General features: G+C 44.0%; 1 protein-coding gene across 1 annotated transcript; it reads left to right on the top strand.

Annotated features, from left to right (window-relative positions):
- Positions 1-27,641, top strand: AKAP14 (A-kinase anchoring protein 14). The gene is made up of 7 exons (XM_020975102.2): positions 1-172; positions 10,299-10,459; positions 13,379-13,479; positions 13,596-13,687; positions 21,057-21,236; positions 24,439-24,491; positions 26,389-27,641. Exons 3-7 carry the CDS (start codon positions 13,389-13,391, stop codon positions 26,471-26,473), a joined length of 501 nt encoding a protein of 166 aa, XP_020830761.1. The 5' UTR covers positions 1-172; positions 10,299-10,459; positions 13,379-13,388; the 3' UTR covers positions 26,474-27,641.

Genomic DNA, 27,641 nt, shown 5'->3' with positions numbered 1-27,641 from the left:
TCTGCCTTTTCCCATTCGCTGGGAGTGATGTTGCCAGGACAACCATCGCTTGCAAACATTCCATCTAGGATTCCTAGTCCAGTGTAACAGCTGCCGATTGAACTCAAGGGAGCCTCAACAGCTGCAGCTGGCCAGTGGGAAAGGGTTCCGGGCCAAGGACCTAGTTGGCCAGGTAGGCAGGGCTGGGGCTGGCCTCTCTCAGCCCAGGGGGCACCCTCTACATGCTTGGGTTTTTAGCCTTTCCCTCCTTCTTTATTGGCCGCTTTGGGCTCTGCTGGGGAGTGAAGAGGAGGGCCAGGAAGAGAGGGCTCAGGAGTGATTTGGATGGGGAGAGGTTGGTGGTTTGATTTTTTTTTTTGGTGGGGGGGGGATTGAAAAGTGGCCAAAACCCCATGGAAGAGATAGAAGAAGATACCTTCCCCCCTGAAGGGTGGGGGGGAGACTATGGATATGTAACACTGCATATAAATTCAGACCTTTTAAATTTTTTTTTTATTCTTTGTTAAAGGGACGGACCTTTAGAAAGATGAGGGACACATTGGGAAATGTAGATAATATAAAAACAAGAGATCACTAAAATTTTATTTATTGAACAAAATTGATCAAAAAGTTGAAGTCATCTGCCCTCATCCCCATCCCTACCTCCTCCTAGCTCCACCCCTGAACACTGTAGGTTCTATGTATACATGGTTCACCGTGGACAAAATCCAGTCACCTTATCCAGACTCTCTGCAATCTGGCCCCGGTTTTGGGAGGGTTTGGCCCAGCAGTGGGGGACCTGCAGCCTCAAGGCCACATGTGGCCTTCTAGGTCTTTGGGAGTGGCCTTTTGACTGAGTTTTACAGAACACATCCTTTTATTACGGGGATTTATTCTGTGAAGTTTGGATTCAGTCAGAGGGCCACACTTGAGGACCTAGAGGCCACATGTAGCCTCGAGCCTGAAGGTTCTCCACTCCTGGACTTTGGCCTGTGAGCTGTGGCTTGAGTTGATCCCTATGGAGTGGTCCAGACTTAGACATCTCCCCACCCAGCTCAGGCTTCCGCTCCCCCCAGCCTTGTTCGTTCCACCCATCCTGGCCTGGAGAGCTTTCTTTCTGACAGAGAAGCAGACTGGTCCTGTTTCATCCATCATCTGTTATGCTGACACCTTCTGCCCCAGCCAGTGAATGTCTCCTCATTGTCCTTGCTGAACTTACTTAAAAAGTCTTTTGTGTTGACCTCCGCATCTTTCACAAGCCTTAGTTTATTTAGACTAAAGCCTGAACTTTGCGACTATTTTTTTTGGTGAGGCAGTTGGGGTTAAGTGACTTGCCCAGGGTTACACAGCTAGTAACCTGACTATTCTTAAAAACAGGTCCAAGTTATGCTTTGATATTGGTCCTCAGTATTAGGCCCCTCTTTCCATCTTTCATCTGAGCTTATCTGAATCATCTGGGCAGGCACATTGAGTTTTTTTTTTTTAATCTTCAGCCCCACTTTCCCCGATCAGAACCATAGATTTGGAGCTAGATGGGACCCTAAGGGTCATCTAGGCCAACTGCTACATTTTACAGATGAGGAAACTGAGGCCTCGACTGGCCAAGTGACTTGCTCTAAGGCCACATAAGCAGTGATGCATAGAGCTAAGATTTAAGCCCTGGTCATCTGACTCCAAAATCAATTAACTTGCCCTCATAGCTTGCTGCGTCCCTTATCTGCAATTATATTGTCAGAATTTCAACCATTTTTGAGCCCACTCCCCTTTCAGAAACTCAGGCCAAAAACATCATGCCTGTTGCCCTCTCCTAAACTCTGAAATCCACTGGCCTAAAATTTAGGATGAATGTGTCACTGTGCCCAATATTTCCTTCCATGATTATCCCCAACTCCAAAGTGACAGTCACTTTCTCCCAAGGCTCCTGTCACTCTCACTAACCAGCTAGTTCCTCCTCACTGGTCAGCATTAGGTTCAGAGTAGGATCTTGGATCTAGAGCTGGGAGGAACATTAGAAACCATAAAGTCTGACTTTACTCCCTTTACAGATGAGGAAACAGGCCCAGGGAGGGGAACAGACTTGCTCAAGGTCACACCTAGGACCTTAGATGTAGAGCAGGAAGGGACCTCAGAGGCCATTTAGTCCAATCCCTTCATTTTACAGAAGAGGAAACTGAGGCCCAAGAGGGGAGGGGACTTCCCCAAGGTCACAGAGATAGTAACTAGCAGAGCTGGGATTTGAACTCAAGTCCTTGGACTCTTGCTTCGGAGCTCTTTCCACTGGACCATGTCTCTTCTTCCTGCTCATTGCTCCTTCCACCTTCTGAAAAATGAAATTGTCGGCAATTCCCAAAGTGATCCAGTTCTTTGTGGAGCAGAGAGGGAACCTTTTAGCCTTTCCCCCCTCACAAGTATGTCTTGCTTCTGTGCCAATTTGTGATCTGTATCATCCATTTCATTGTTCAACAAACCAATCACTGGATAAGCACTTAAGTACCTACTATGTGCTCAGCACTATGCTGAGGGGCTCGGGATACAGAGACAAAAATGAAACCACCCATGCCTCCTAGGAGTTTACCCAAGACAAATATGCACAGCTGAGTGTAAACAGAACATAGGGATCCCCATCCCTATCATTTCCTTGTAGAGGAAACTTCAGGTGAGGGAAATCCCTGTACCAATGCAGATGGGCACCGAGTTTACCTTAGTTTTAGGAAGCTGCCTCGATAAGTGAGGGATTAAATGACTTGCCCAGGGTCTCACAGCCAGTAGATATCAGAGACAGGCCTTGAAAGCAAGGGCTTCACAGCAGAATGGGGGTGTCAGGGCAATGAGGGGGTACAATGGAGAGATCACTGGACTTGGGGACAGGAAGACAAGTCAAAATTCAATTGTAGATACTTCCTACCTACATGACCCTGGGCAAGTCACTTAACCTCTGCCTCAGTTTTCTCAGCTGTAAAATGGGAAAACAGCACCTACCTCATAATGTTATCATGAGGATCAAATCATATCATATACACATATGTACATATATTATATATGCATATACACATGCATGCATGTATAATACATGCATGTGTTTGTGTTAGTCAACCTTAACATACACACAAATACATCATCTACATACACAAACACACATGCCTACATGTTAGGGTTAACTGACATACACATGTGTATACTGCTGTACACGTGTCTGTACATGTACACACGTTATACATGTATGGGTACATTTATGTGTATCTTTGGCAGCTAGGTCGGGCTGCAGTGGATATAGCAATGGGCCTGGAGTCAGGAAGACTGGAGTTCAAATCCCGCCTCAGATACTTCCTAGCTTGTGTGACCCTGGGCAAGTCATATAATAATCTGTCTGACTCAGTTTCTCCATCTGTAAAAATGAGGATAATAATAATACCTATGGAGGCAGCTAGGTGGCTCAGTGGATAGAGCACTGGACCTGGAGTTAGGATGACCTGAGTTCAAATCCAGCCTCAGATGAGTGACCCTTGGCAAGTCACTTAACCTCTGTTTGCCTTAATCCACTGGAAAAGGAAACGGCAAACCACTCTAGTATCTTTGTTTTTTGTTTTGCTTGTTTTTGCTAGGCAATGAGGTTAAGTGACTTGCCCAAGGTCACACAGCTAGTAAGTGTCAAGTGTCTGGTTTGAGGCCAGATTTGAATTCAGGTCTTCCTGACTCCAGGGCTGGTACTCTATCCACTGCGCCACCTAGCTGCCCCCACTCTAGTATCTTTGCCAAGAAAACTCCACGGGACATTATGGTCCATGGGAATCAGGAAGAGTCATGAACAATACCACTTATCTCCCAGGGTTGTTGAAGGATCAAATATTTGCAAAGTGCTTTGCAAACCTGAAAACACTACATAAAGCCTAGGTATTAGTCCTAGTTTAGAGCTACCCATTGCACCACACTGCCTTAAAAGGTTAGGTAAGATACATGGGCATATGTGGGGGGTGCCCCTAAAGGTGGACATTAAAAGATGGGGGTCAAGAAATCAGCTACCTCTCACCCAGTGCCACCATCTGGCTTTAGTGAGCCACCTTTTCAGGCTCCTGTGTTCCCATATATGTGTGTCCCTCCTCTATTTGCAGGATCATTCTGCTCCCTCTCCCAGAGCCAGAATTTTCGGGCCTGGGACAAATTCCCAGTGAGGAGACGGATTGGATTACAGTCTGGGGAGGCAGCTTCCCAGCTTTCTATTCCCAGGGCTTCCTGGGAGCTGAGCTTCTCTCCCTGTATGTGAACAGGAGGAAAAACAGGTCCCCCTGCTCCTATACCCAGACCTCCTCTCTGGGCATACCTTATCAAGAAGCCCCCAAAGGGCTCTTCAAGGTGAAAAGTAGTCAAAGGGGGATGGCATCTCCTCCTGACACTCATCCCCTGGCTGCGGGGGGATGCTGGGAGCTGTACATGGTCTACAAGTGTTTTAGCTTTCTGTCCACCCCCCCCCCCAGCTCCTTTTTCTGGGACCGACCTGTCAGAACCTTGTATCACCCTAGTTTCATCGCTGGTTCCCTTTCTTTGCTGTGTTTCTTTTGAATCATTATTCACTTTCCAATCATGCAAGCCCATCCTACCAAACAATACTCTTTTGTTCAAAAATCTCCATTTTACTTTATTAATCCACACTTTATGCATTGATACAGAGACAGTAGAGGCCTCCGTGTGTGTCCACCCTCTTTCTCTGTTACTTATATACTTATATTGGATGCTTTCTCTACTGTTGGGCTTTCTGTATCATACCTCCCTTGCAAGAAGGCCTCCCCTCCCGGCAGGGTGGTTAGAGCACTCAGCAAGATCTAGATTCAAGTTCCATTTCCCACCCTTCCTGGCTGTGTGACCCTGAGCAGTTTATCCAACATCTCAGGGCCATGGTTAAACTATGGAGCAGCTGCCAGTCTTGATAGATAGAGGGAGCTTTCTCACCAGAAATCCACTTCATGGCAGAAATCACCTGTCTTGTCCAAAATAACCACAGCACAGGTTTGCAAGTTTTCTCCTTCCATTTTCTGTTTAAAGCCCTCTCCGTCAGATTGGCAATCCTCCAAGCAAACATATTCTTTCAATCCCCATTCATTCTATCCTTAGCCAAGAGGACATTATTCTGGTAGATTGTAGCAATGGTTCAGAAAGCCAGCTCCAACTCACTCCACTTTCCATATTTTCCTTTCTAAGGTCTCCATTTTCAAATGAATGAAATGACACAAACCCTACATTGGTCCCTTAGCCTTCAGTTTCCTGCTCAGGACCCTTTACTCCCTACCCATCCTTTCCAGTTTTCTTCTGACAGCATTGTTCTTACACATGAGAACCATCCCACATGGGTAGTGGTCCAAGGGTTCAGGAAGCCTTCACAAGGCAAGCACCCCAGATATCTGTTCTAGGAAGACAAAGCACCTCCTGGTTGACCAGGCCAGGCCAATTATAGTCAGCTAATAAGCATGCATGTAATAAGCCAGGCACCTTACTAAGTGCCTAGGCTACAAAGAAAGGCAAAAGTAATCACTGCCCTCGGAGAGCTCCCATTCTCACGGAGGAAATAACGCACACAAGATCCATACTATATAAATGGAAGGCAAGCTCAGAAGGACCGTACTAGTAGGGGAGCTAGAAAGACTGTCTGCAGAAGGTGAGATTTGAGTTGAGTCTTAAAGGAAGTCAGGGAAAGAGGTAGGCATGGGGGACAGCCAGTGCAAAGGCATGGGGTGGGCAGATGAAGGTGTCCAATGAGGGGAACAACAAGGAGATAAGGGTTTAAGAATCGTATGGTAAGTGGAGGGGGATAAAGCATAAGAAGACCAGGAAAGATAGGAAGGGGCCAGGTTGTGAAGGACTTTAAAAAGCAGAGCATTTTGTATCTGACCCTGGAAGGAATAGGAAGCTACTGTAGTTTTTGAGTAGGGTGTGACATGGTCGTGTCTACACTTTAGGAAAATCGTTTTGGCAGGGAAGGGAAGATGGACTGGAGTGGGCAGTTGAGATGAGGAGAGCTAGCAGAAGACAGTTCAGGATCTGCACTAAGGTGGCCACAATAGTTCTGTGGAGAGAAAGGTAGAAATGACAGTACTTGACAACCGATTGGATTTGTGGGAGTGAGCATGAAATCTGACACTGAGGATATGAGCCTGGGGACTCAGAGGATGGTGGTGCCTTTGACAGTAATAGGGAAATTGGGAAGAAGGGAGGGTTTAGGGACAAGATAATGAGTTCTATTTTGGACACGCTGAGTTTGAAATGTCTTGGGGACCTGAGATGGCCGACAGGCAGTCGATGGTGTGGGACTGGAGCTCAGGAGAGAGTCTAGGTCTGGCTGTATAGATCTGGGAATTGGCTGCATAGAGATGGTAATTGAGCCCATGCGAGTGGAGGAGATTGCCAAGCAAGACAGTAGAGAAGGGAAATTTAATGTGTGCAAACAAAATTCTCTGGTGATCAGCAGTATGCAGATGTACACTGATTATTCAAATATCATTGCAATGCCAAATATCAAAGTGGCAGAGTACAAAAAACACCCTGAACCAAAAGAGTTCAGAAAGGGACACAGAAATCAAAAAGATGCTGGTGTTCCTACCTTGTTCAAATGAATAAGTCCATTAACAACAACAGCAAAAAAACCCCAAACCTGTACATAATAGGTGTCATGGAAAATGTTTCTGAGGGCGGCCAGGTGGCTCAGTGGATAGAGGGCTGGGCCTAGAGTTAGGAATACTGGAGTTCCAATCCAGCTTCAGACACTTCCTAGCTGTGTGACCCTGGGCAAGTCACTTAACCTCTGTTTTTCTCAGTTTCCTCATCTATAAAATGAGCTGGAGAAGGAAATGGCAAACCTCTCTAGTATCTCTGCCAAGGGATTATGAAGAGTCATACTGAACAGCAACAAAAAAAGTTTGGTTTTTTTTAATTCTCATGTATTTGTTTTTTAAATTTTAATTTTATTACTTTTTATTTGTGTATGTGTGTTTGAAAAAATATCTTATTATTCTCAGTTTGACATCACCTTCATCCCTGCATGTGAAAGGCAGTATAGTAGAGTGAATAGAGCTGGCCTAGGAGCCAGGAAGACCTGGGTTCAAATCCTGACTCTGACCCATCCTGGCTGCGTGACTCTGGTTAAGTCACCTAACCTCTCAATATTCTAGGTAGCTAAAAGGTACCTACCTGCATTGATAGAAAGAGTTTCCTCACCTGGAAGTTCTCTATATTAATGAAATCTCAGTCCCTATCCTTATCATTCTTGAATGTGTCCCTTTCTCTGTCCTTCCCCTAGAGAGCATCCCTGTGACAAAGAATGAAAAAAGAAAGAGGAAAATAAAACTGTTCTGCAAAATTCACTAGCTAAGTGTGATGGTGTATGCAGTATTCCCCATCAGTAGACCCCACCCCCACACGTGAGATACCTCTACAAAGAAGGCAGGGAGGCAGATTTTCTTATCCCTTCTTCAGAGCCGAGCTTGGGCATCATATGACTGATTTTTTGTTGATGGTTACTGTTGATGGTTAAAAATCGCCAGTGGTTGTAAGATCAGGGATTGCCTCTCATCTTCTCTTCAGGCTCCAGGGAGAGGACCTCAAGGCTCCAAAGTGAAAGGTTAATGTGGGTGAAAGATGAGCTAGCTGTCAATGAGCTGAAGTCAGTTTTGAAGGGACTGAAAGATGCTCTTGGCCCATCACTCTCTACTACAGTCAGAGAAGTCTTGGACTTGATTGTAAGTTTTTCTAAAGTCTCCCTCCTGGATTCCCTCCAATCTGGCCAGAGCAGGCCCAAGCATAGGAAAGAGCTCAGAGTATACTTGGCACTTGGGTCCATCCGCACTCTGCAGACAAGTGGGCACTTTGCCTTTGATTACCTCTGAGCCCTGGTAGCTTGAGTCCGCAAATATCAATCTAATTGGTTTGCTTTGTTCTATGTATTTTATTTTATGTACTTAAAAACATAGTTCTGAGAAGGGGTCTAGGACACAAAAAAGGTTAAGAACCCCTGCTCCTGTCTAATCCCCTTATTTTACAGAGGAGGAAACTGAGGTAAGTAAACTGGGTCACAGAGAGCCAATGGGACTTGCCTGAGGTCATATAGGGAGGGGTAGATCTGAGATCTCTCAACCCCAAATACCAAGCTCTTTTCATGACATCCCATGCTTTCTCCTGCAAATTTCCCTGTCTCGCAAAATAAGAAGTTGATAAAGACAACATGACATCCCTACAACATGGTTTCTGGGCTTTCTGTAGGATTTGCTATTTAATAGAGTTACTCAATATGCCTGATGGGTAGGGGGACTCATTGTTATCCCCATTCAACATATGGAGAAAGTGAGGCATGGAAAGGGGTGAGGGTTTCAGAACGATCCAATTGCAGACCCCAATTTGGAACCTGAGATTCCTGAATTCCAGTACTGTGCTTTTACCATTAGACCAAGCTATTTCTAGCCATGATGGGAGAAACGGGTGTTTTGAAACCAGATGGAAAATTAAGGGAGTTTTACTGTCCCCCACCCTTCCTGTCTCCAATTTCTGTTACCAGCAAAACCTGCTGACATTTGCTTTTGCTCATGCTTACCAAGCAAAGTAAAGGATGCCCCATGTGCATCGCAGGTCAAGGCCCATAATGTCTTCCTCTGACCAAGACAAGAGGCAGTCTGGTGTAGTGGGTAGAGCCTGCCATGCAACCAGGGAGATCAGATTCATAGCTGGCCTCAGATGCTTGTCGGCTGTGTGACAGTAGGCAAGTCAACTAACCACCCTGTGCCTGGGGTAGTTTTTAGTACCATCTCTTACAGAAGAGCTGCCTAACAGCATTTGTGGAGGGAATTTCCACACTGGAAATTGTTCCCTACATCAGTGAAATCTCAGATCTGGTTCCTCCTCCAGTCCAAAAAAATGACATAAGTCATCTCTGTGAAACTGAAAGACATTGGTGGCCCACTGCTTTTCAAGTATCATTTGAGCTAAGCAGGGCACAATATACACTTCTAGTTTCAGCAGATTGAAATCAATTTGGAATTTGATTTAAATCCAGTCTGAACTCTTCCATCTCTAGTCTGAGGCATGCTGCTACATAATTCTCTAGGGACACTAGAGAGGGTGCTGTGTGCCCACCATCTCATCTCCCCCTGCCTTCGTTACCCCTGTTGTAGTCAGAACAAGGTAAGCTAAGGCACAAAGTCCTGAGCGTGATCAATTTATTAGTAAAGCATTGATTTGCCAATACATTGGATCTCAGCTTCCTCAGCAAAGCTAAGACCCCTAAATGAGGGGGACAGCTCTCTTTTATAATTTTAGGGGAGTACAGAACAAAGAACAGGACTTTGTAGGTGGGGAACAAGTTATAATTAGTTACAAAAGCTAGACATCGTGAATGGTGAAATCAAAATGACTGGTTCCAGAGCTGAGGCATGGGAGATGATATGATTGGTTGGAAATTGGGAATGAGGGGCTAGCAACACCCCTCTCCTTCCCTCCTGTGACTAGGAAATGTTTATTGTTTGAGTCCACCTGCAAGGTCAGAGATAGTGGGCCAGACTTTGGATAACAAACCAGACATCCTTGGAGGTTAGCTTGGTGGTGTATCAGACTCCCTGGTGTCCACCCACATCCCTCAAGGACACCAGATTTCCTTGAGGTGAGAATAGAACACTGATTTTCTTTTTCAATGAATGTAAACAGTTTTATTGAGAAACAGAAAGACCCCTGTTTGCATTATAGAATATAAAACTTGGTTTACATTCCATAAAAAACGAAACACCCAAATCAAGAAGAGAACCACCATCCACAGGACTGATTAGCAGAGCTAGATTTCTAAACTTAATTCATTATAGGCTAGCTGAGTTTTTGCACTAAGTTCAAAGACAAAGCCACGACTTGGGCAGTAGCAGGACAAAATCGATCAATTTTAAAGAGGGTCATTTAAAACAGACACAGGATCAACCTGATCATTTCACCCTTCCTTGATCTAAGGAATGCAATTATACCTTCCACATTGCTGGGGTAGGGAGGCGGGGTGGTTAGGGCCTCCCACAATATGGAAAATCTGCATAAGATTTTTTGGTCCTCCCTTTGTACCAGAGAAGAAGTCTGATTTTTTTTTTCTTTTTCTTTTATGGCGTGTTTACATTACCTTATTGTAAAATTTGGGTTAAGTATTTGGTCATAGGCTCTGTGTCGTCTGCTGGCCTTTGGGTGTTGTCTGTGGCTTTCGCAAAACTCCCCCTAAATTCCCATTTAATTTCTTATGCCGACCCTTGGTATGTGGAAACCGTGATGGGGGTGTGGAAGGGATAACTGTACTTTCTACTTTCCCTCCAAAGGGTAGAGCTCCAGCAGACCACCACTGAGGTACTTGATGTCCTCGACTACTAGACTTTAGCAGCTCTTCACAGGATTCAATGCCAAGGACGTGTTAATAATCACCACAGGTCCCATTTGCCGAAGGACTTTCCTCCCCATCTCCCTTCCCCTCCCCTTCCAGGTAGGTGGTGCTCTGATTATTATTCTCCTTTTAGAGAGAAGGAAACTGAGGTTCAGAGAGCCCACAGTCACTGGCTTGATTTGAATCACATATAGCATTTTCTCCTTTCCACCGATCTCAATGATTTAGCTCCACGCTAAGTGGAGAAAGGGAGAAGAGTACTTGATGTCTTCCTGCCAGTTGGCTTCCCCAGTTGGATGGACGGATGTCCAAAGAGAAGGGAGAAATGGTGTGATCAAATCTACACTCCTTTCCCCACCTTCTTTCAGCCTTTAAATTGTCACCTCTTCGTTAGGGTTCTTCTTTAGAGTTTAGGTTAAATGAATGGACTCAGGGACTCCCCAAAGCATTTGCTAGAGACACCCTTATATTTATATATATGTATATATATAGTATATATATATATATATATATATATGTATATATATGTATATATATGTATATATATATATATATATGATTGGTATATTAATATATATGTATATAATTTATGTGGGTTTAAGAGCATAGGCTCCTAGATTCAGAGCTAGAAAGGACTCTAGAGGCCAGCGAGTTCAGCCCCCTCATTTTACAGAGGGGGAAACTGAGGCCCAGGGAGAGGAAGTGACTTGCTCAAGGTCACACAGAGGATCCTAGAACTAGAAAGGATGTCAGAGAACAGCTAGTCTAACCACTTCATTTGGCAGAGGAGGAAACTGAGGCTCAGCCTGAACTGATTTTGCTCCAGATCAAACAAGCATGTGACTAGGCAGGATTTGAGTCCATGTTCCTCTGACTCCCAATGCAGTCCTCTTTATATTGTGCCATATCTCTTCAATAGCTGGGATACAGTGTGGAAAAGAACCCTGGTTTTGAGAGCTAGGACTTCAATCTGCCCTCCAACTTTACTTAGCTGCGTGACTTCAGGGGAATCACTTACCCTCTCCCAGCCTCAGTTTCCCTCTTTCACACTTCACCTCTTACAGTGCAGTTATGTCATTTGTTCTCAGATGGGCATCAGAGACTCAAAATGAATGGGAAACAAAGTGTTTTGAACAAGTTACCTTGAGAAAGTCACTTCCCCTCTGTTGATTCAACAATAATTTATTAAGTTAGTCAAGAAGCATTAATAAGGTACCTACTATGTGCCAGGGATAGCACTAGGGTTACAAAGAAAGGTAAAAACAATCTCTGCTCTCCAGAAGCTCTTTGTCCATTGTGGGAGATGATGTGAAAATAGCTAGGTAGAGATAAGATACATACGGAGTAGATGTCAGGAAATCTCAGAGGAAAAGTACTAGCCTCTGGGGGACCAGGGAAAGGTCTGAGTCTGGAAGGAAGTCAGGGAAACTAGGAGGAAGAGAGGAGGAGGCAGCATTCCAGGAAGGGGGCCAGACAATGCAAAAGCATAGAGGTGAGAGAGGGAGTGTTCAGCTCCAGAAATTGCCAGTTGGTCGTTGTAGCTAAATTGTAGCGTGCCTGGAGGGGAGTGATATGTCAAAAGACTGGAAAGGTAGGATGGGGCCAAGTTGTGAAGGGTTTAAAATGGTGCTGGCCATTTGATCCTGGAGGTGATAGGGAACCACTAAAGTTTATTGAGTACAAGGGTAACATGGTCAGACCTACACTTTAGGAAAATCACTGTGGCAGCTGAATGGAAATTGGATCTATGTCAGGCAAGACTTGAGACAGAGACCCTATTACAGATGTCTATTATAGAGGTCCAGTTGACAGGCAATAAGAAAATGAACTAGACTGAAGAGAAGGGTGCCTAAGTGAGAGATGTCGGATAGGCAGAAACAACAGACGATGACAGATTGAATGTATGGCATGAGTGTGAAAAAGGAGCCAAGGATGATAAGGTTGAGAAACTTGGAGACTGGGCAGAAGGTGATACCCTTGACAGTAAGAGGAAACTTGGGAGGAGGGAGGAGTTTGACACCCATTAAGATAAGGAATTCTGTTCTGAGATGATGTTGAGATGAGATGTTGAGCTTGAGATGCCCAAGGGACATCCACTTTAAGACATCCAAAAGGCATCAGATGATATGGCACTGTAACTGCAGAGAGAGGCCAGTGCTTGCTGGACAGCTCTGTGAATCATCTGAATAGAGACGATGATTAAAGAGAGAAGAGGGTCTAGGACCAAGTTTCGGGGGACTCCCATGGCATAACTCAGAAGATCTTTCAAAGGATACTGTGAGAAGGAGTAGTCAGACAGGTAGGAAGAAAACTAGGAATCAATGAATTTTTTGAAAATTTATTAAGCCCCTACAGTGTGTCAAGCAGGAGAGAACAGTGTCATGAAAACCTAGAAGGAGCCTATCCAGAAGGCGAGGGTGATCCATAATGTCAGAAGCTTCAGAGATGTCAGGAAGAATGAGGATTGAGAAAAGGCCATTCGATTTGTAAATCAAGAGGACACTGATAACTTTGGAGAGGGAAGTTGCTTATGTGTGTCAGGCAATGGGGACAGAAAGAGCAAAAATAATGCAGACTCTCCCATTAATTATCTAAGGAGTTTATGTTTTCAGTTTCGCTGTCTGTGAAATAGGACAATTCCTAGTCTGCTCTGAGTGCTCTGAAGGAATCAGTGAGCTGATGGATGGAAATTATCCTGTATTGAAATATAGATTTCCACCCATGGGTTTCTAATGCCCTCGATGTCACTCTTGGGAGTCTCCAATTATCTCAAGGGGAATTGGAAGATTTTCAACCTCAAATGGATTTGAATTCATGCCATAGGACACTTGGAAGAAGGAGGGAGGTGGTGTGTTGAGAATCATAGGGCATCGAGATGTCCCTAAGTTTTAGATCCACTGCACAGTACAACACTCCTCACTGATGGGAGTCAATATGTCCACAACCATCCTTGGTTCTCTCAGCAAAGGGGAATAACAGGGGAAAGAGGCAAAAGGAAATTTCTGGAATTTCTTTCAGGTTGAAAATAATGGATACAGAAACCTCATCCACAGATGAAGAGGAAAAATCTATCCAGATAAAGCAAGAAGTCATTTTGGCTGCAGTTAGGACATTGGAAGGTGGGCCATGTAATAGACATTTATTGAGTGGGCAAAGCACTGAGGTAGGGACCTCAAGACTTACCACCTTATTTGGCAGCACTGTACTAATGAACTGGCTCATGGCTTGCTTCCAGATTTGGAGAATCCACTCAAAAACATACAATGGACAACATGTAATAACTTTACAGTGGAGCTGGGCCGACAGCAGATTGAAGAATACATCTCAGTAAGTTCTGTCAGGCAGTCAGTCAATTAGCATTTCTTGAGTACTTACTGTGTGCCTGGCACTGTGCTAGGGATAGAAAGAAATGAAAAAACACAGACCCTGCCCTCAAAGAGCTCACAAACTAATAGAGATAACATGCCAATAGCTATGTACATCAAGAGATATCTAGTATAGGGGCAGTTAGGTGGTGTGCTGGATAGAGCTCTGGCCTTGGAGTCAGGAGGACCTGAGTTCAAATGTGGCCTCAGACACTTGACACTTACTAGCTGTGTGACCCTGGGCAAGTCACTTAACCCTGACTGCCTCACCTAAAAGCCAAAAGATAAAAAATAAAATAAAAATAAAAAAGAGATATCTAGTATAAAGGGAAAAGTAATCTCCGAGGGAGGGTGATAGCAGTGCAAGGGTGGGGCAGAAGGAGGAATTAGGAACTGGAAAAAGGCTCTTGGAGAAGGTGAGATCTGAAGGAGACTGGGGAAGAAAGGAGGCAGTCCAGATGTGGGGGGATAGCCATGGCAAAAACATGAAGTTCTGGGGTCCCAGACTTTTAGCTAGTCCTAGGTAGAAGAAGGCTAGGGAAATGATCCTCTTCTAAGAATTAAGAATGGTGACCTCTCAAATGTGACATTGGAAGGTCTATGTCTCAGCTATAAATGGTGTCTCCTCTTGGTGTCTTTATCATAGACCCTAGAGTTTTCAAAATGGAAGGAGCCTTAGAGATTATGTAGTTGAATCTTTCCATAATACAGATGAGAAAACTGAGGCCTGGAGAAAGTCATGCAGCTGGTGAGTGATAGAGCTGAGACTAGAACCGAGGTCTTCTGCTTCTAAATCTCTGCTCATTCCACTAGCTCTCATGCTGGCAACTCAATTGACCAATTGATATATAGACTGTAAAGTGGGGATGAGATTCCCAAGTACTAAATAATGACTTTGTGGCCATAGTCTCTTCCTCTCGAAAAAGAGGGCAAAGAGATGTGGCTGATATGAAGTCATGGATAAAACCTGTCTTTTTCACTTGGTTTGGTTCAAATGGAAGTATTGGGTAGACCTGGGTTTCAAGCTCAGTGGTTCCATCAACTAGCTATGTATTGTTGGACAAGGCTTTTCCTGCTTCTGAACCTGGTTCCTTCGTAAAATTTGGGGGCTGAATGAAATGGCATCTAAATTTCCTTCCTCTCACTCTCAGTCCAGTTTAGTAAACAATTATTAGATGGCTACTATGTGATGGGTCCTGTGCCTGGTCCTAGGGATGCAATGATGAATAACGATTATATTCCTGATTTCAAGGAGATTATAATCTAGTTTCTGATTTCTGAAACTGTAATACAGTGGAAAAAGCATTAGACTTGGAATCAGAAGAGACCTGGATTTATACCCTGGTTCTAAAACTGCCTTTGTAACTTTGGGTGAGTCACTTTACCTCTTGGAGTGTCAGTTTCCTCATTTGTAAAATTCAGATAATGATCCTTGCACAATCTACCTCCTAGTCTGGTTGTGGGGAAATGTGACCTATTGTTATTCCTTCTTCCAGAGTTGCTACCTCTGATAATTGGTAAAGTGGATTAGAATCCACTCTTCCTGTGGTATTTGTTTCTTAGAGGAAATAGAACTGGGGAGGTCTGTTGAAGTTGGGGCAGAGAAAACCCTAGAAGAAGCTGCCATCAGTATGTGTCTTGACTGGTAGAGAGGGCTTTTGGCCTCTGTGCCTATGGTAGTTAAAGGACCCAACCAAAGACTAGATTGATCATGGATAAACTTCTTGAATAGAGGGACCACTGAGCCAAGGCTTCTTTGCCCCTCTTCCCCTTGGGGATATGTTATGGCCTCTATTTGGATCCCCCTTCAGTCAGTGGGCACATCAGAAGATCTTTGGAGAATCCAAGCGCCAAGAGTCTCATTGTCCTCTCAGTGTTAATGGAAGCTCCTGGTATTTGGCCCAGGGCTTAGGCTAGAAACCAAAGCTCTCAAGAGCAGTTGCAAACAGCTCACCTCCTTGGGCTTTCCAGCTTCCAAAGAGCTTCTCTGGGAGGTGGTGAGGGCAAGAATGATTAGCTCCAACTTTTTGGTCGAGGAAAATGGTGCCCAGTGAGGGGCACAGCCTTAATCGAGGTCATCTTCTGCTTGCCAAGGTCTTCTTCAACCTTGTGCCAAGAGGTTCCATCCTCTCCCATCTCCTTTAGGAGCCTGGCCCCTCTTATCATTCTCCCTCTTTGGCTCATCTTCAGTCTCTCCTTAGCTAGTGAGTGACTCCTTGATGTCTAGAAACACATCCACATCTTTCCCATCCTTAAAAACCCTTCACTTAACCCTGCTATGTCCTTAAACTAGCCTCATGTATTTCCCCTCCCTTTCACAGCCAGGAGCCTAAAAAGGATTCCCTTTCCTCCCCTTCCACTCACATCTCAATCCCTTGCGATGTGGTTTCTAACCCCATACTTTGAAACTGCTGCCTTCAAGGTGGCCCACTGTCTCTGAACTACAAACTCCTTTGCCTTTTCTCAGTCTGCATTCTATTTGACCTCCTGGCAGCTTTTGACACTGTTGAACCCTGCTCCCTCCTTCCTTGGCTTCTCTTGACTTGAGACTTTTTTTTTGGTTCTCCTACTTATATGAGCATTCTTTCTCTGAATTCCTGGTCTCTCACCTGTCTACTGAAGATGGGTGGCCCCAAGGCTCTCTCCTCTCCTTCTACTTTCTTCCTCGGTGATCTTATCCACTCTCATGGGTTCGATGATGATTTCTATGCACATGACTCCCAGATCTATATACCCAGACCTAACCTCTCTCCTGACCTCCAGTTCCACACCATCAACTGTCTTTTGGACATCTTGAACTAGATAATCCACAGCATCACAAACTCAACATATACAAAACCAGAATGCACTGTATTTTCTTCTAAATCTATTCTTCTGCCTGACTTCCTTATTTCTTTTTTTCCCTAATAATTTATTTATTTTTAGTTTTCAACATTGACTTCCATAAGATTTTGAGTTTTAAATTTTCACCCCCTCCCACTCCTATCCCCCCAAGATGGTGTGCAATCTGATATAGGCTCTACTTATACATTCATATTAAGCATATTTTCCAATTAGTCATAATATAAAGAGGAATTAGAACTAATGGGAAGAACCAGGAGAATGAAGCAATAAAACAAAACAACAAAAGAAAAGGAGAGCAAATAATATGCTTCGATTTGCATTTAGACTCCATAGTTCTTTCTCTGGCTGTGGATAGCATTTTCCATCATGAGATTTTTGGAGTTGTCTAAGATCCTTGCATTGCTGAGAAGAGCTAAGTCTATCAAAGTCAGTCACTGCACAATGTGGCTGTTACTGTGTATAAGGTTCTCTTGGTTCTGCTCACTTCACTCTGCATCAGTTCATGTAAGTCTTTCCAGGTTTTTTCTGAAGTCTGCCTGCTCATCATTTCTTATAGCACAATAGTATTCCGTTACATTCATATACCACAACTTATTCAGCCATTCCCCAGTTGATAAGCATCCCCTCAATTTCCAATTCTTTGCCACCACAGAAAGAGCTGCTATAAATATTTTTGTACATGTGGGTATTTTTCCCGTTTTTATGATCTCTTTGGGATACAGACCTAGAATTGGTATTGCTGCATCAAAGGGTATGCAGTTTTATAGCCCTTTGGGCATAATTCCAAATTGCTGTCCAGAATGGCTGGATCATTTCACAACTCCACCAACAATGTATTAGTGTTCCAATTTTCCCATATCTTCTCCAACATTTCTCATTTTCCTGTTTGTTAGCCAATCTAATAGATGTGATGTGGTACCTCAGAGCTGTTTTGATTTGCATTTCTCTAATCAATAGTGATTTAGAGCATTTTTTCATATGACTATAGATGGCTTTAATTTCTTTGTCTGAAACTGCCTGTTCATATCCTTTGACCATATATCAAATGGGGAATGACTTGTATTCTTATTAAGTTGACTGTGACTTCCGTATTTCTGTCAACAGTACCACTATCCTTCCCAGCAGTGCAATCTTGGAATCACCCTCAATGCTTTCCTCTCCTTCATGCCTAGAGTTAATCCATTGCCAAATCTTGGTATTTATACTACGGCAATATCTCTCCCATTTTCTCCTCTCACATCTTCTTCCCTGGTCCAGACCCTCAGCAATACTCTCCTTCAACCTATTCAGGTTCCCATGCCAGCCAAGCTCATCTCAAACTCAGCTCAGCTCTTGACTCTCTGGACTCTTTGTTCATTTCTTTCTTTCTTTCTCTTCCTTCCTTCCTTCCTTCCTTCCTTCCTTCCTTCCTTCCTTCCTTTCTTTCTTTCTTTCTTTCTTTCTTTCTTTCTTTCTTTCTTTCTTTCTTTCTTTCTTTCTTTCTTTCTTTCTTTCTTCTTTCTTTCTTTCTTTCTTTCTTTCTTTCCTTCCTTCCTTCCTTCCTTTCTTTCTTCTTCTTCTTCTCTTCTTCTTCTTCTTCTTCTTCTTCTTCTTCTTCTTCTTCTTCTTCCTTCCTTCCTTCCTTCCTTCCTTCCTTCCTTCCTTCTTTCTTTCTTTCTTTCTTCCTTCCTTCCTTCCTTCCTTCCTTCCTTCCTTCCTTCCTTCCTTCCTTCCTTCCTTCCTTCCTTCCTTCCTTCCTTCCTTCCTTCCTTCCTTCCTTCCTTCCTTTCTTTCTTTCTTTTTTCTTTCTTTCTTTCTTTCTTTCTTCCTTCCTTCCTTCCTTCCTTCCTTCCTTCCTTCCTTCCTTCTTTCTTTTCTTCCTCCCTCCCTCCCTCCTTCCTTTCTCCACCTTATCTACTCTCCTTCCTTAATAAATAAAAATAAAATCTTTGTTACAAACATGAATAGTCAGGCAAAACAAATTCCTGCATTCACAATGTCCAAAAAATCTTGTTGCAACATGCACTCTGAGTTCTTCACCTCTCTGTCAGGAAGTGGGTAGTATGTTTCTCCAGGAGTCAGGACTACTTTTCTTTCTATACCCTACCCCTCTTTTTCACTTCTCTTTTGTGTATTGTCTCTCCCCCCCCCCAATTAGAATGTGAGCTCCTTGAAGGCAGGGACTGTCTTTTTGCTTGTATTTATATTTCCAGAACTTGGCACAGTGCCTGGCACACAGTAAGTGATAAATAAATGCTTGATCTTTTTCTTATCAGTCTCCTCCCTCTCCAGTCTATTCTCCATAGAGTTACCAAAATGAACTTTGCCATAAAACACAGATCTGATCACCACCTACCTCCCCTACTTCGAAATCTTCACTGACTCCCTAGGATGACATGCAAAATTTTCTGCATTTAAAAGGGGCATCTAAAGGCATCCATTGGTAGAGGTCCTAATCCTTCACACCACCTTAATAGATTGTCTTTGTACAGACATTCTTCTCTTTTTTTTGGTGAGGCAATTGGGGTTAAGTGACTTGCCCAGAGTCATACAGCTAGTGAGTGTTATGAGTTTGAGGTTGGATTTGAACTCAGGTCGTCCTGACTCCAGGGCCAGTGCTCTATCCACTGTGCTACCTAGCTGCCCCTCTATAGACATTCTTTGACTAATAAATGAGATAAAATAAATGAGGTAAGAGACAATCTCTTCACATAGGTAGGTGGGTGCTTGGACAACAGATACATACTGTCTGGGCAAACTTGTTCTTCCCTTTGAGAATGCAAGGTCACCTTACACTTGGCTGAGGTAGACCATACCCCATGACTTCCCTCGTCTAGGGAATTTGCCTTACCAAAGCCGGTGGGCAATTACTTGACAACTTAATAGTCTTAGAGAGGTGCTCAGTGTGCTGAGGATGAAATGACTTGTCTAGGGTCACAGAGCCAGCATATGTCATAGGTGAGGCTTGAACCGAGTTTCCTGCCTTCAAAGCCTCTATTCATTGTACTAAGCTGCCTCTGATAATTTTAAGTATTATTCCTTAGTAGTGGTTCATATTTCTATGGCATTTTCTTCCCTGATATTACTATCTCCCTTTTGGCAGATAAGGGAACTGAGTCAGAGATGGGGAGTAACCTGCCAAGGCCACATAGCTAAGAAGTAGCAAGGCCAAATCTCACACCTGGTGAATGAAAGATGGCCAATAATCTCCTTGCTGGTATGCTTTGCTTTAAGAAGACTTGGCACAGGAAAGCCCCGACTTAGGAACGCAAAAAAGTAGGGGCAAGCCATCAAAAGAGCCTCTGATTTACAAAAATATTCACCATAGTGACATCTTCAAAGAGTAGGTTCATAGTATCCTCAATCTAGAGTTGGAAGGGACCCCAGAGGCCATCTAGTCCAACCCCCTCGTTTTACAGAGGAGGAAACTAAGGCCCACAGAGGCAAAGGGACTTGTTCAAGATCCTAAGTAGACTCCTAGGTCTACAGCTGGAATGGACCCCAGAGCTCATCTAGTCCAACTCCGTCATTTTACAGAGGAGGAAACTGAGGCTCAGAGAGGGGGACTGATTTGCCCACACAAGATCATAGATCTAGAACTACAAGCTCTACAGGGCAATTAGTCTAACCCCTTCATTTTAAAGAGGGGGAAACTGAGGCCCAGGGAAATGAGGTGATTTGTCTGAGGTCATGGAGGTAGAAAGTGGTAGAGCCAGCATTTGAACTCAGATCCTGGGATTCCAAGTTCAGTACTATAAATTCAGCATTCTTTTCCACTGTACAATGCTTTCTCTCAGAAGTCCCAAGTTCCCTTGTTAAAAGGAAACCAAGATTCAATGGCTATCCATCTTTTCAGGAGCATGGCTCTCAGGCTAAGGGCTGTGCAGGTGCATGGCAATGCTCCGCTCCGGTCAGTGACAGAGCTGCCATCAGTGGATGGCCTTGTTCTCTGCCTCTGCCTCTCTCTCTTTCTGTCTCTGTCTTTTTTCTCTTCTTCTCTCTTTCTTTCTCTTTCTTTTCCCCTCTCCCTTAATTTCTCTTTCTCCCTCTCTCTTTCTCAATCTTTCTCTCTCTCCTGCCTCCCTCTTTCTCTTTCTGTCTCTGTCTTTCTCTCCTTCTCAATCTCTCACTTTCACCCCTCCCCAACTCTCTTTGTCTCTCTGTCTCTGTTTCTCTGTCTCTGTTTCTCTCCCTCTTCCTTCCTTCCTTTCTTTCTTTCTTCCTTTCTCTCTGTCTCTCTGTCTCTCTCTCTGTCTCTCTGTCTCTCTCTCTGTCTCTCTCTGTCTCTCTCTCTCTGTCTCTCTCTGTCTCTCTCTCTGTCTCTGTCTCTGTCTCTCTCTCTCTCTCTCTCTCTCTCTCTCTCTCTCTCTCTCTCCTGCCTGCCTCTTCTCTGTTTCTCTGTCTCTCTGTTTCTGTTTGTCTTTCTCTCTCTTCAATTTCTCTTCCCCCATCTCTGTCTCTGTGTCTCTCTCCCTCCCCTCTCTCTCTCCCCATTTTGTGTTGAGCAGACATGGGAATTTCATGAGAGCTGGTTACACTGGTCTGAGTACTTGGAGAAGGAAGAACTGGAGTTCAGCGTCCGCTACCATTACCGGGTGCGCTGGAGCATCACCACATCCCGCATGCCCCTCCCCCGGGCCACTGCCTGCGTCTTCTTTCTCATCGAGATCTCCAAGGTCAAGCCTAAAGTATGTGCTTTCCCCTTTGGCCATGGGCCCCTTCCTGAACCAGAACTGGGGCAAGTTACCAACCCCACCCCACAATGATATTGCTGTATCCAGGGAAAATCTCAAGATTAGTTATAGTTCAATTTGACTCTAAGGCTCTGTATGACTTCATGGGCCCTGGAATGAGTGATGGGAAAGCTGAGCTGATGCCCCTGCTCAAACACTCACCAGCTGTGTGACCTTGGCAAGTCATTTCCCTGATCTGAGCCTTGATATCCTCTGTTAAATGAGCGGGGTCACACTTGATGGCCTCTAAGGTCCCTTCCAGCGGTAGAGCTAAAATTCTGTGTGTGACCTTGGGCCAGTCCCTTCCTCTCTTTATGCCTCAGTTTGCTCCTTGGTAAAAGGTGGGTGTGGGGGGGTTAACCTTAGTGACCTCCAGGTTTCCTTCTAGCGCTGAATCTATGATCCCATGATCTATACTGCAAGAGCCCAGGAATTAGAAACAGGAGGTATGAGTTAAATTCCCTATTCAGATCCTGACCAGCTTGGGGATTCTGGACAAGTCACCTGACTCCTTGGAGTCTCAGTTTCCTCAGCTCTAAAATGGAGATAATTATATTCACACTAGTTACCTCTCAAGGGGCTCTTGGGAGGAAAGCGCTTTGCAAATCCAAAAGCACTAGAAAGATGGGAACTAGTATGTAAAGAGCTTAGCTTTATATTCTAAAGTCCTATATATAAATATTTAAGTTATATACATACATGCATGCAATATATAAATAATAAATATATATTTGTTGTTCAGTTGTGCCCGACTTTTTGTGACCCCAAATGGGGTCTTCTTGGCAAGGATAGTAGAGTGGCTTGCCATTTGCTTCTCTAGTGGATTAAGGCAAACAGAGATTAAGTGAGTTGCCCAGGATCACACAGCTAGTAATTGTCGGAGGCTAGATTTAAACTCAGGTCTTTCCTGACTCCAGGCCCAGGGCTCTATTCACTAAGTCATCTAGCTACCTCCTATATATGTGTGTGTGTATGTGTGTGTGTGTGTGTGTGTGTGTGTGTGTGTGTGTGTGTGTATGTATATGTATACACATATATGTGTGTATGTGTATATGAATGTATATGTATACATATATGTGTATACACATATATAGATTGTGTATGTGCATATATATATATATAAATATTTGTGTGTATACATAAAGTGCTATATATCAAAATGTTAGCTGTGATAATTGTTATTATTATCAAATGAGATTTTTCTTTTGGACTGGATCTGTGATTTCATTGGTGACCATCTAATAGTGCAAATGTGAATACAAGTGACCACTTTCAGGGATTCCTTATTCACCCTAGCCAGGACCTTGCTACTCAGGCCTGAGAGGTTAGGTGCTTTTTGCAGGGGGTCACACAGACAGTAAGCTGCAAAGGTAGGCAGGACTGGGCCCCATTCTTCCTAACTTTGAGGAAGGTTCTCCATCCTCTTGGCTAAGGTGGAGGAGCTTTGTAACTGTGAACCCTGATAGAAACATCAGGTACCATTGCGGTGCTGTTATTTATTTTATTTTGGGAAAGATCAAACAGGGATCTCCTCATCACCCTCAGCAGTCTTATGCCCTCCCCACCCCCACTCCCTAGGGGAATCTTTTTTTTTTTTTTGGTGAGGCAATCAGGGTTAAGGTCACACAGCTAGTATGTGTCAAGGGTCTGGTCTAAAACTCAGGTCCTCCTGACTTCAGGGCCAGTGCTCTATCTACTGTGCCACCTAGCTGCCCCTCCCTAGGGAAATCTTAACCAGTCCACATTCCCCACCCCAGTGACAGCCTTACTCATAGGCATAGAGGGCAAAGGTTAGTGGAGCTGAGCAGGGCCTGAAAGTAAATGAAGGAAAATGCATGTATTAAGTGCCTGCTGTTGTGCCAGGCTCGATGCCAGCTGTTAGGTGCTAGAAACAGTCTCTGCCCTCAAACAGGTCATATTAAAATAAGAGAAGATAGAGGAGTGGTAGCTAAGGAAAGGAATTTTTTTTTCTGGGGAGCCATGGGAATGTACAGTTGAGTCATAGGACAACCAGTCAACTGTCTTCTCTTCTAAAAGCAATAGCACTGTCAGTTTGGAGGGTGGGATTTCAGCAGTATGCAAATTTGTGAAGAGGCATGAAGGAGAAGAGCTTTGGGAAATGTAGTGAACCCAATTCGAAAAAAAAATTTTTAATTTTATTTTTACTGGTATCTTTACATCACCTCCTTTCCCCATCTACCCAGTAAACCAGGCCTCCTTTGTAACAAAGAATGACAAAGAAAAACAAAAGCAGTTCAGCAAAACTGACTAATCCATCAGCCATGTCTGACAATGTATGCACTACTCTGCACCCCGTAGTCCCCCACCTCAGCAGAGAAGGAAAGGAAGTACATATTCTAATCTCTTCTCATGAGCCAAGCTTAATCATTATAATTATGCAGCTAATTTTATTTTTGTACTTTCCACTTACACTGTTGTCATTGTGCATATTGTTTTCCTGGCTCTGCTAATTTTATTCTGCATCAGTTCATATAAGTCTTCCTATGTATCTCTGAAGTCTTCTTTCTTGTAGTTACATTCAAGAACTATGTGCAGGACACTGGGGGGAGGGAGAGGGAGTGTCCCTGCCCTCTAGAAGCTTACATTCCCCTGGGGTGTGTGTGGAGCTACTTCAAGTCTACCTGGCCCTCTCCTAATTCTCCCTTGAGGCAGTATGGTGCAGTGATTTTTATCAGTCTCAAGTTTCAACCCTGGCTCTGACACTTGACCACTTGTATGACCCTGGACAAGCTGCTTGATCTCTCCAAGCCTTAGTTCCCTCATGTATAAAACGGGATTAAGAACAATACTTGAAGGTCTGTTATGAGGAATTTTGTTGTTCAGTCGAGTCCAACTCTTCATGACCCCATTTGGGGTTTTCTTGGCAAAGATACTAGAGTGGTTTGCCATTGCCTTCTCCAGCTCATTTTGCAGATGAGGAAACTGAGGCCAACAGAAGTTAAGTGACTTGCCCAGGGTCACACAGCTAGGAAGTATCTGAGGCCGGATCTGAACTCAGGAAGATGAGTCTTGGTTCCAAGCCCAGTGCTGTACCCACTGGGCTAGCCAATTGTCTGTTGTGAGAAAAGGGGTCTCTAAACTTCAAGGCTACATAAAAATGGAAGCTAGCATAGCTAATTTCTTCTTTCTGTCACAGAGTTTACCAGTTGAAGTATTTTATATCCTGGAGTCCCACAAACATGTTCACAGGTAATATGTGTTTGGAGGCTGCATAAAAAGAGGGGTGAGGGGGAGGGGACCAAGGAATGGGAGGGGGAGGGGAAGAGGGAGGAACTTATTTTTCCTGTCTGGGGTGTAGTAAAAAATCCTAGCTGGAAGGGCTTACTCACATGTTTTAATCTTGACTTTGTTTGAAATGCTCCCATCTTCCAAGATTCTTCCCCATGGGCTAGCTCAGGGGTGGGGAACCTGCAGCCTCAAGGCCACACGTGGCCTTCTACGTCCTTGGGTATGGCCTTTTGACTGAGTTCGAGTTTTATTTTTAAGGGGATTTGTTCTGTGAAGTTTGGATTCAGTCAGAGGGCCACACTTGAGCACCTAGAGGGCCACATGTGGCCTTGAGGCCCTAGGTTCCCCACCCCTGCTCACTAGCTCATTGATCATTGCAGCATGAGAGGGCACAATGAAGTCTTTGGGTGATTCACAATCTTGAAAGATACTATTTTTTTGCTAGAAATGTGAAAAATTAACTTGCCTTGAAATCCTCTTCAGGCTTAGAGCTTCTTTGAAATGAAGCAGCTAGGTAGTGGAGTGGATACAGCATGGGTCATGTGGTTAGGAAAGACCTGAGTTTAAATCCTGCCTTAGACACTTATTGCCTTGTGACTCTGGGCCTGTTTTTCTCACTTGTTAAAAAATAAGGAAATTGGAATTGATGACCTCAAAAATGGCCATTCCAGATCTATAGCTATTATATTTTGATTTAAAAATTTTTTTTTATCATTTCTTTAAAAAATACATTTTATTGATGTCTTTTGTCTTGGTATCATAGTCATTTCCCACCACCCCATCCCTTAGCTTGAACCCTCCCTTGTGGTAAAAGAAAATATTCAGCAAAATACAGAAACCTTGTCCAACAGTGTAGACAATAGTCTGTCCCAGTAGCCCCCCACCTCTCAGTTTCATCTCATCATGAGGCCCTTCATTAGTTTTTCCATTAAGTACTTTTGGTAATCTTTTCATTTACATTGTTGTTTTCATTATGTATATTGTTTCCTTGGTTCTATTTATTTAACTCTGCATCAATTCACACAGATCTCCCCACGTTTCTCTGAATTCTTTATGCCTGTCATACACCTACTATTCCATTCCATTCATTGATCACAGTTCTTTTCTTTATTTGTTCTCCACTTGGGCACAAAATTTGTTTCTAGTTCTTTGTTACCACAAAGAATGATATAATGAATATTTTGGTCTATATTGATCCTTTCTTTCTCTATTTGATTTCCTTGGGGAATCCCAGTAGTGGGATTGCTAGATGAAAGGGTAAGGAAAGTTTAGTCATTTTTCTTGTATAATTCCAAATTGAAATCCTGAATAGGTCTACTCTGCAGGTCTACCAACAATGCATCAGTAGGCCCATCTTCCCATAGCTCCTCCAACACTGACTGTTCCCACCTAGCTTCTATGATTTTAAGAGCTCTCTCCCCTTCTCTTTCTCCCTCCCTCCCTCTCTTTCCTTCTCTGTCTCTCCTCTCTCCCTCCCTTTCTTTTTCCTTCTCTCTCTCCTTCTCTCTCCCCTTCCCTCTCCTGTCTCTCCTTCCCTCCCTCTCCCCTTCTCTCTCCCCTTCCCTCTCCTCTCTCTCCTTCCCTCCCTCTCCCTCCTTCTCTCTCCCCTTCCCTCTCCTGTCTCTCCTTCCCTCCCTCTCCCTCCTTCTCTCTCCCCTTCCCTCTCCTCTCTGTCTCTCCTTCCCTCCCTCTCCCCTTCTCTCTCCCCTTCCCTCTCCTGTCTCTCCTTCCCTCCCTCTCCCTCCTTCTCTCTCCCCTTCCCTCTCCTGTCTCTCCTTCCCTCCCTCTCCCCTTCTCTCTCCCCTTCCCTCCCTCTCCCCTTCTCTCTTCCTCCCTCTCCTTCCTCCCCCCCCCCCAGACCAGGAAAATCTTGCTTCCGAGAAAAGTGGCTGAAGGACATCATTGAAAGCAAGATCATCCTAATGAACAGCATTAGCTTCTAATTCAATGATCCACTGTTGGTTTGGGGTTTTCAGAATTGGATTTCCAGTCCATGTGCACTAAATACAACATTACAAATTCAACCATAGAGTATATTTTGGGAAATAAAGTTGTCAGGACACTTAGAATCCAGCTGCTTGGAATTGTTTTCTATTTTCTATGTTTAAACACCCTCATAAATTTATCAGACAGTTGTTTTCTATGTCTCCAGACCATCTTCTCTACTAGTTTACATACCCCCCAGTTAGGGTCAGTTAGGTGGCACAGTGGATAGAGTATGGAGTAGGAGGATCTGAGTTCAAATTTGGCCTCAGATTCTTATTAGCTGTGTGACCCTGTGCAAGTCACTTAACTGTTTGCCTCAGTTTCCTCATCTATAAAATGAGCTGGACTGAGGACAGTGGTACCTTTGACAGTAATGAGGAAGTTAGGGCATCCAGTTCAAGATGTCTACTAGACAGCTAGAGATATGAGACTAGAGTCCAGGACAGAGGTTAGGACTGGACAGGCTGATCTGAGAGTCATCAGCATAGAGAACATAATTTATATGAGAGCTGATGAAAACACCAAGTCAAGTGGTATAAAAAAGAGAGCCCAGGACAGAACTTTGTGGAACATTCACTGTTAGCAGGCATGACATAAGGATCCAGCAAAAGAGACAGGAGCAATTAGGTAAGTAGGAGAACCAGACAGCAGTGTCACAAAAACCTGGAGAAAAGATTATCACAGAGAAGAGTGTTATCAACAGTGTCCAAGGCTACAGAGAGATGAAGAACATTGGACTGAGACCAGGTCATTGAATTTGGCCATCAAGATCATTAACTGGAGAGAGCCGCTTTGGTTAAATGTCAGAAGCCAGACTATAACGTTAAGAGAGGAAAGGAAGTAGATGCCCCCTATTGTAGCCGGCCTTCTTTCTCAATGAGTTTGGTCAGAAAAAAGGAGACATAAGACAAGAGGTAGCAGAGCTGGATGGATCACAAGGGTTTTTTGGAAGATGGCAAAAACATGGGTCTGTTTTTAAGTAGTGGGGAAACAGGAAGTGACCAAAGATTAGTTAGACGGTAGGCATGAGAAAGGGGTATCTGCCGAAGACGATGGAATGGGATGGCAGAGGGAAAAGATACTGTGTGTAAAGTGCTTTGAAATCAATAAAATCCTAGAGAAATA

The sequence above is a fragment of the Phascolarctos cinereus genome, unplaced genomic scaffold (genome assembly GCF_003287225.1).
Source record: "Phascolarctos cinereus isolate Bilbo 61053 unplaced genomic scaffold, phaCin_HiC Scaffold_8;HRSCAF=390, whole genome shotgun sequence".
Taxonomy (NCBI): domain Eukaryota; kingdom Metazoa; phylum Chordata; class Mammalia; order Diprotodontia; family Phascolarctidae; genus Phascolarctos; species Phascolarctos cinereus.
The sequence above is the reverse complement of the archived record's forward strand: the minus strand, read 5'-3'. Positions and strand labels throughout refer to the sequence as shown.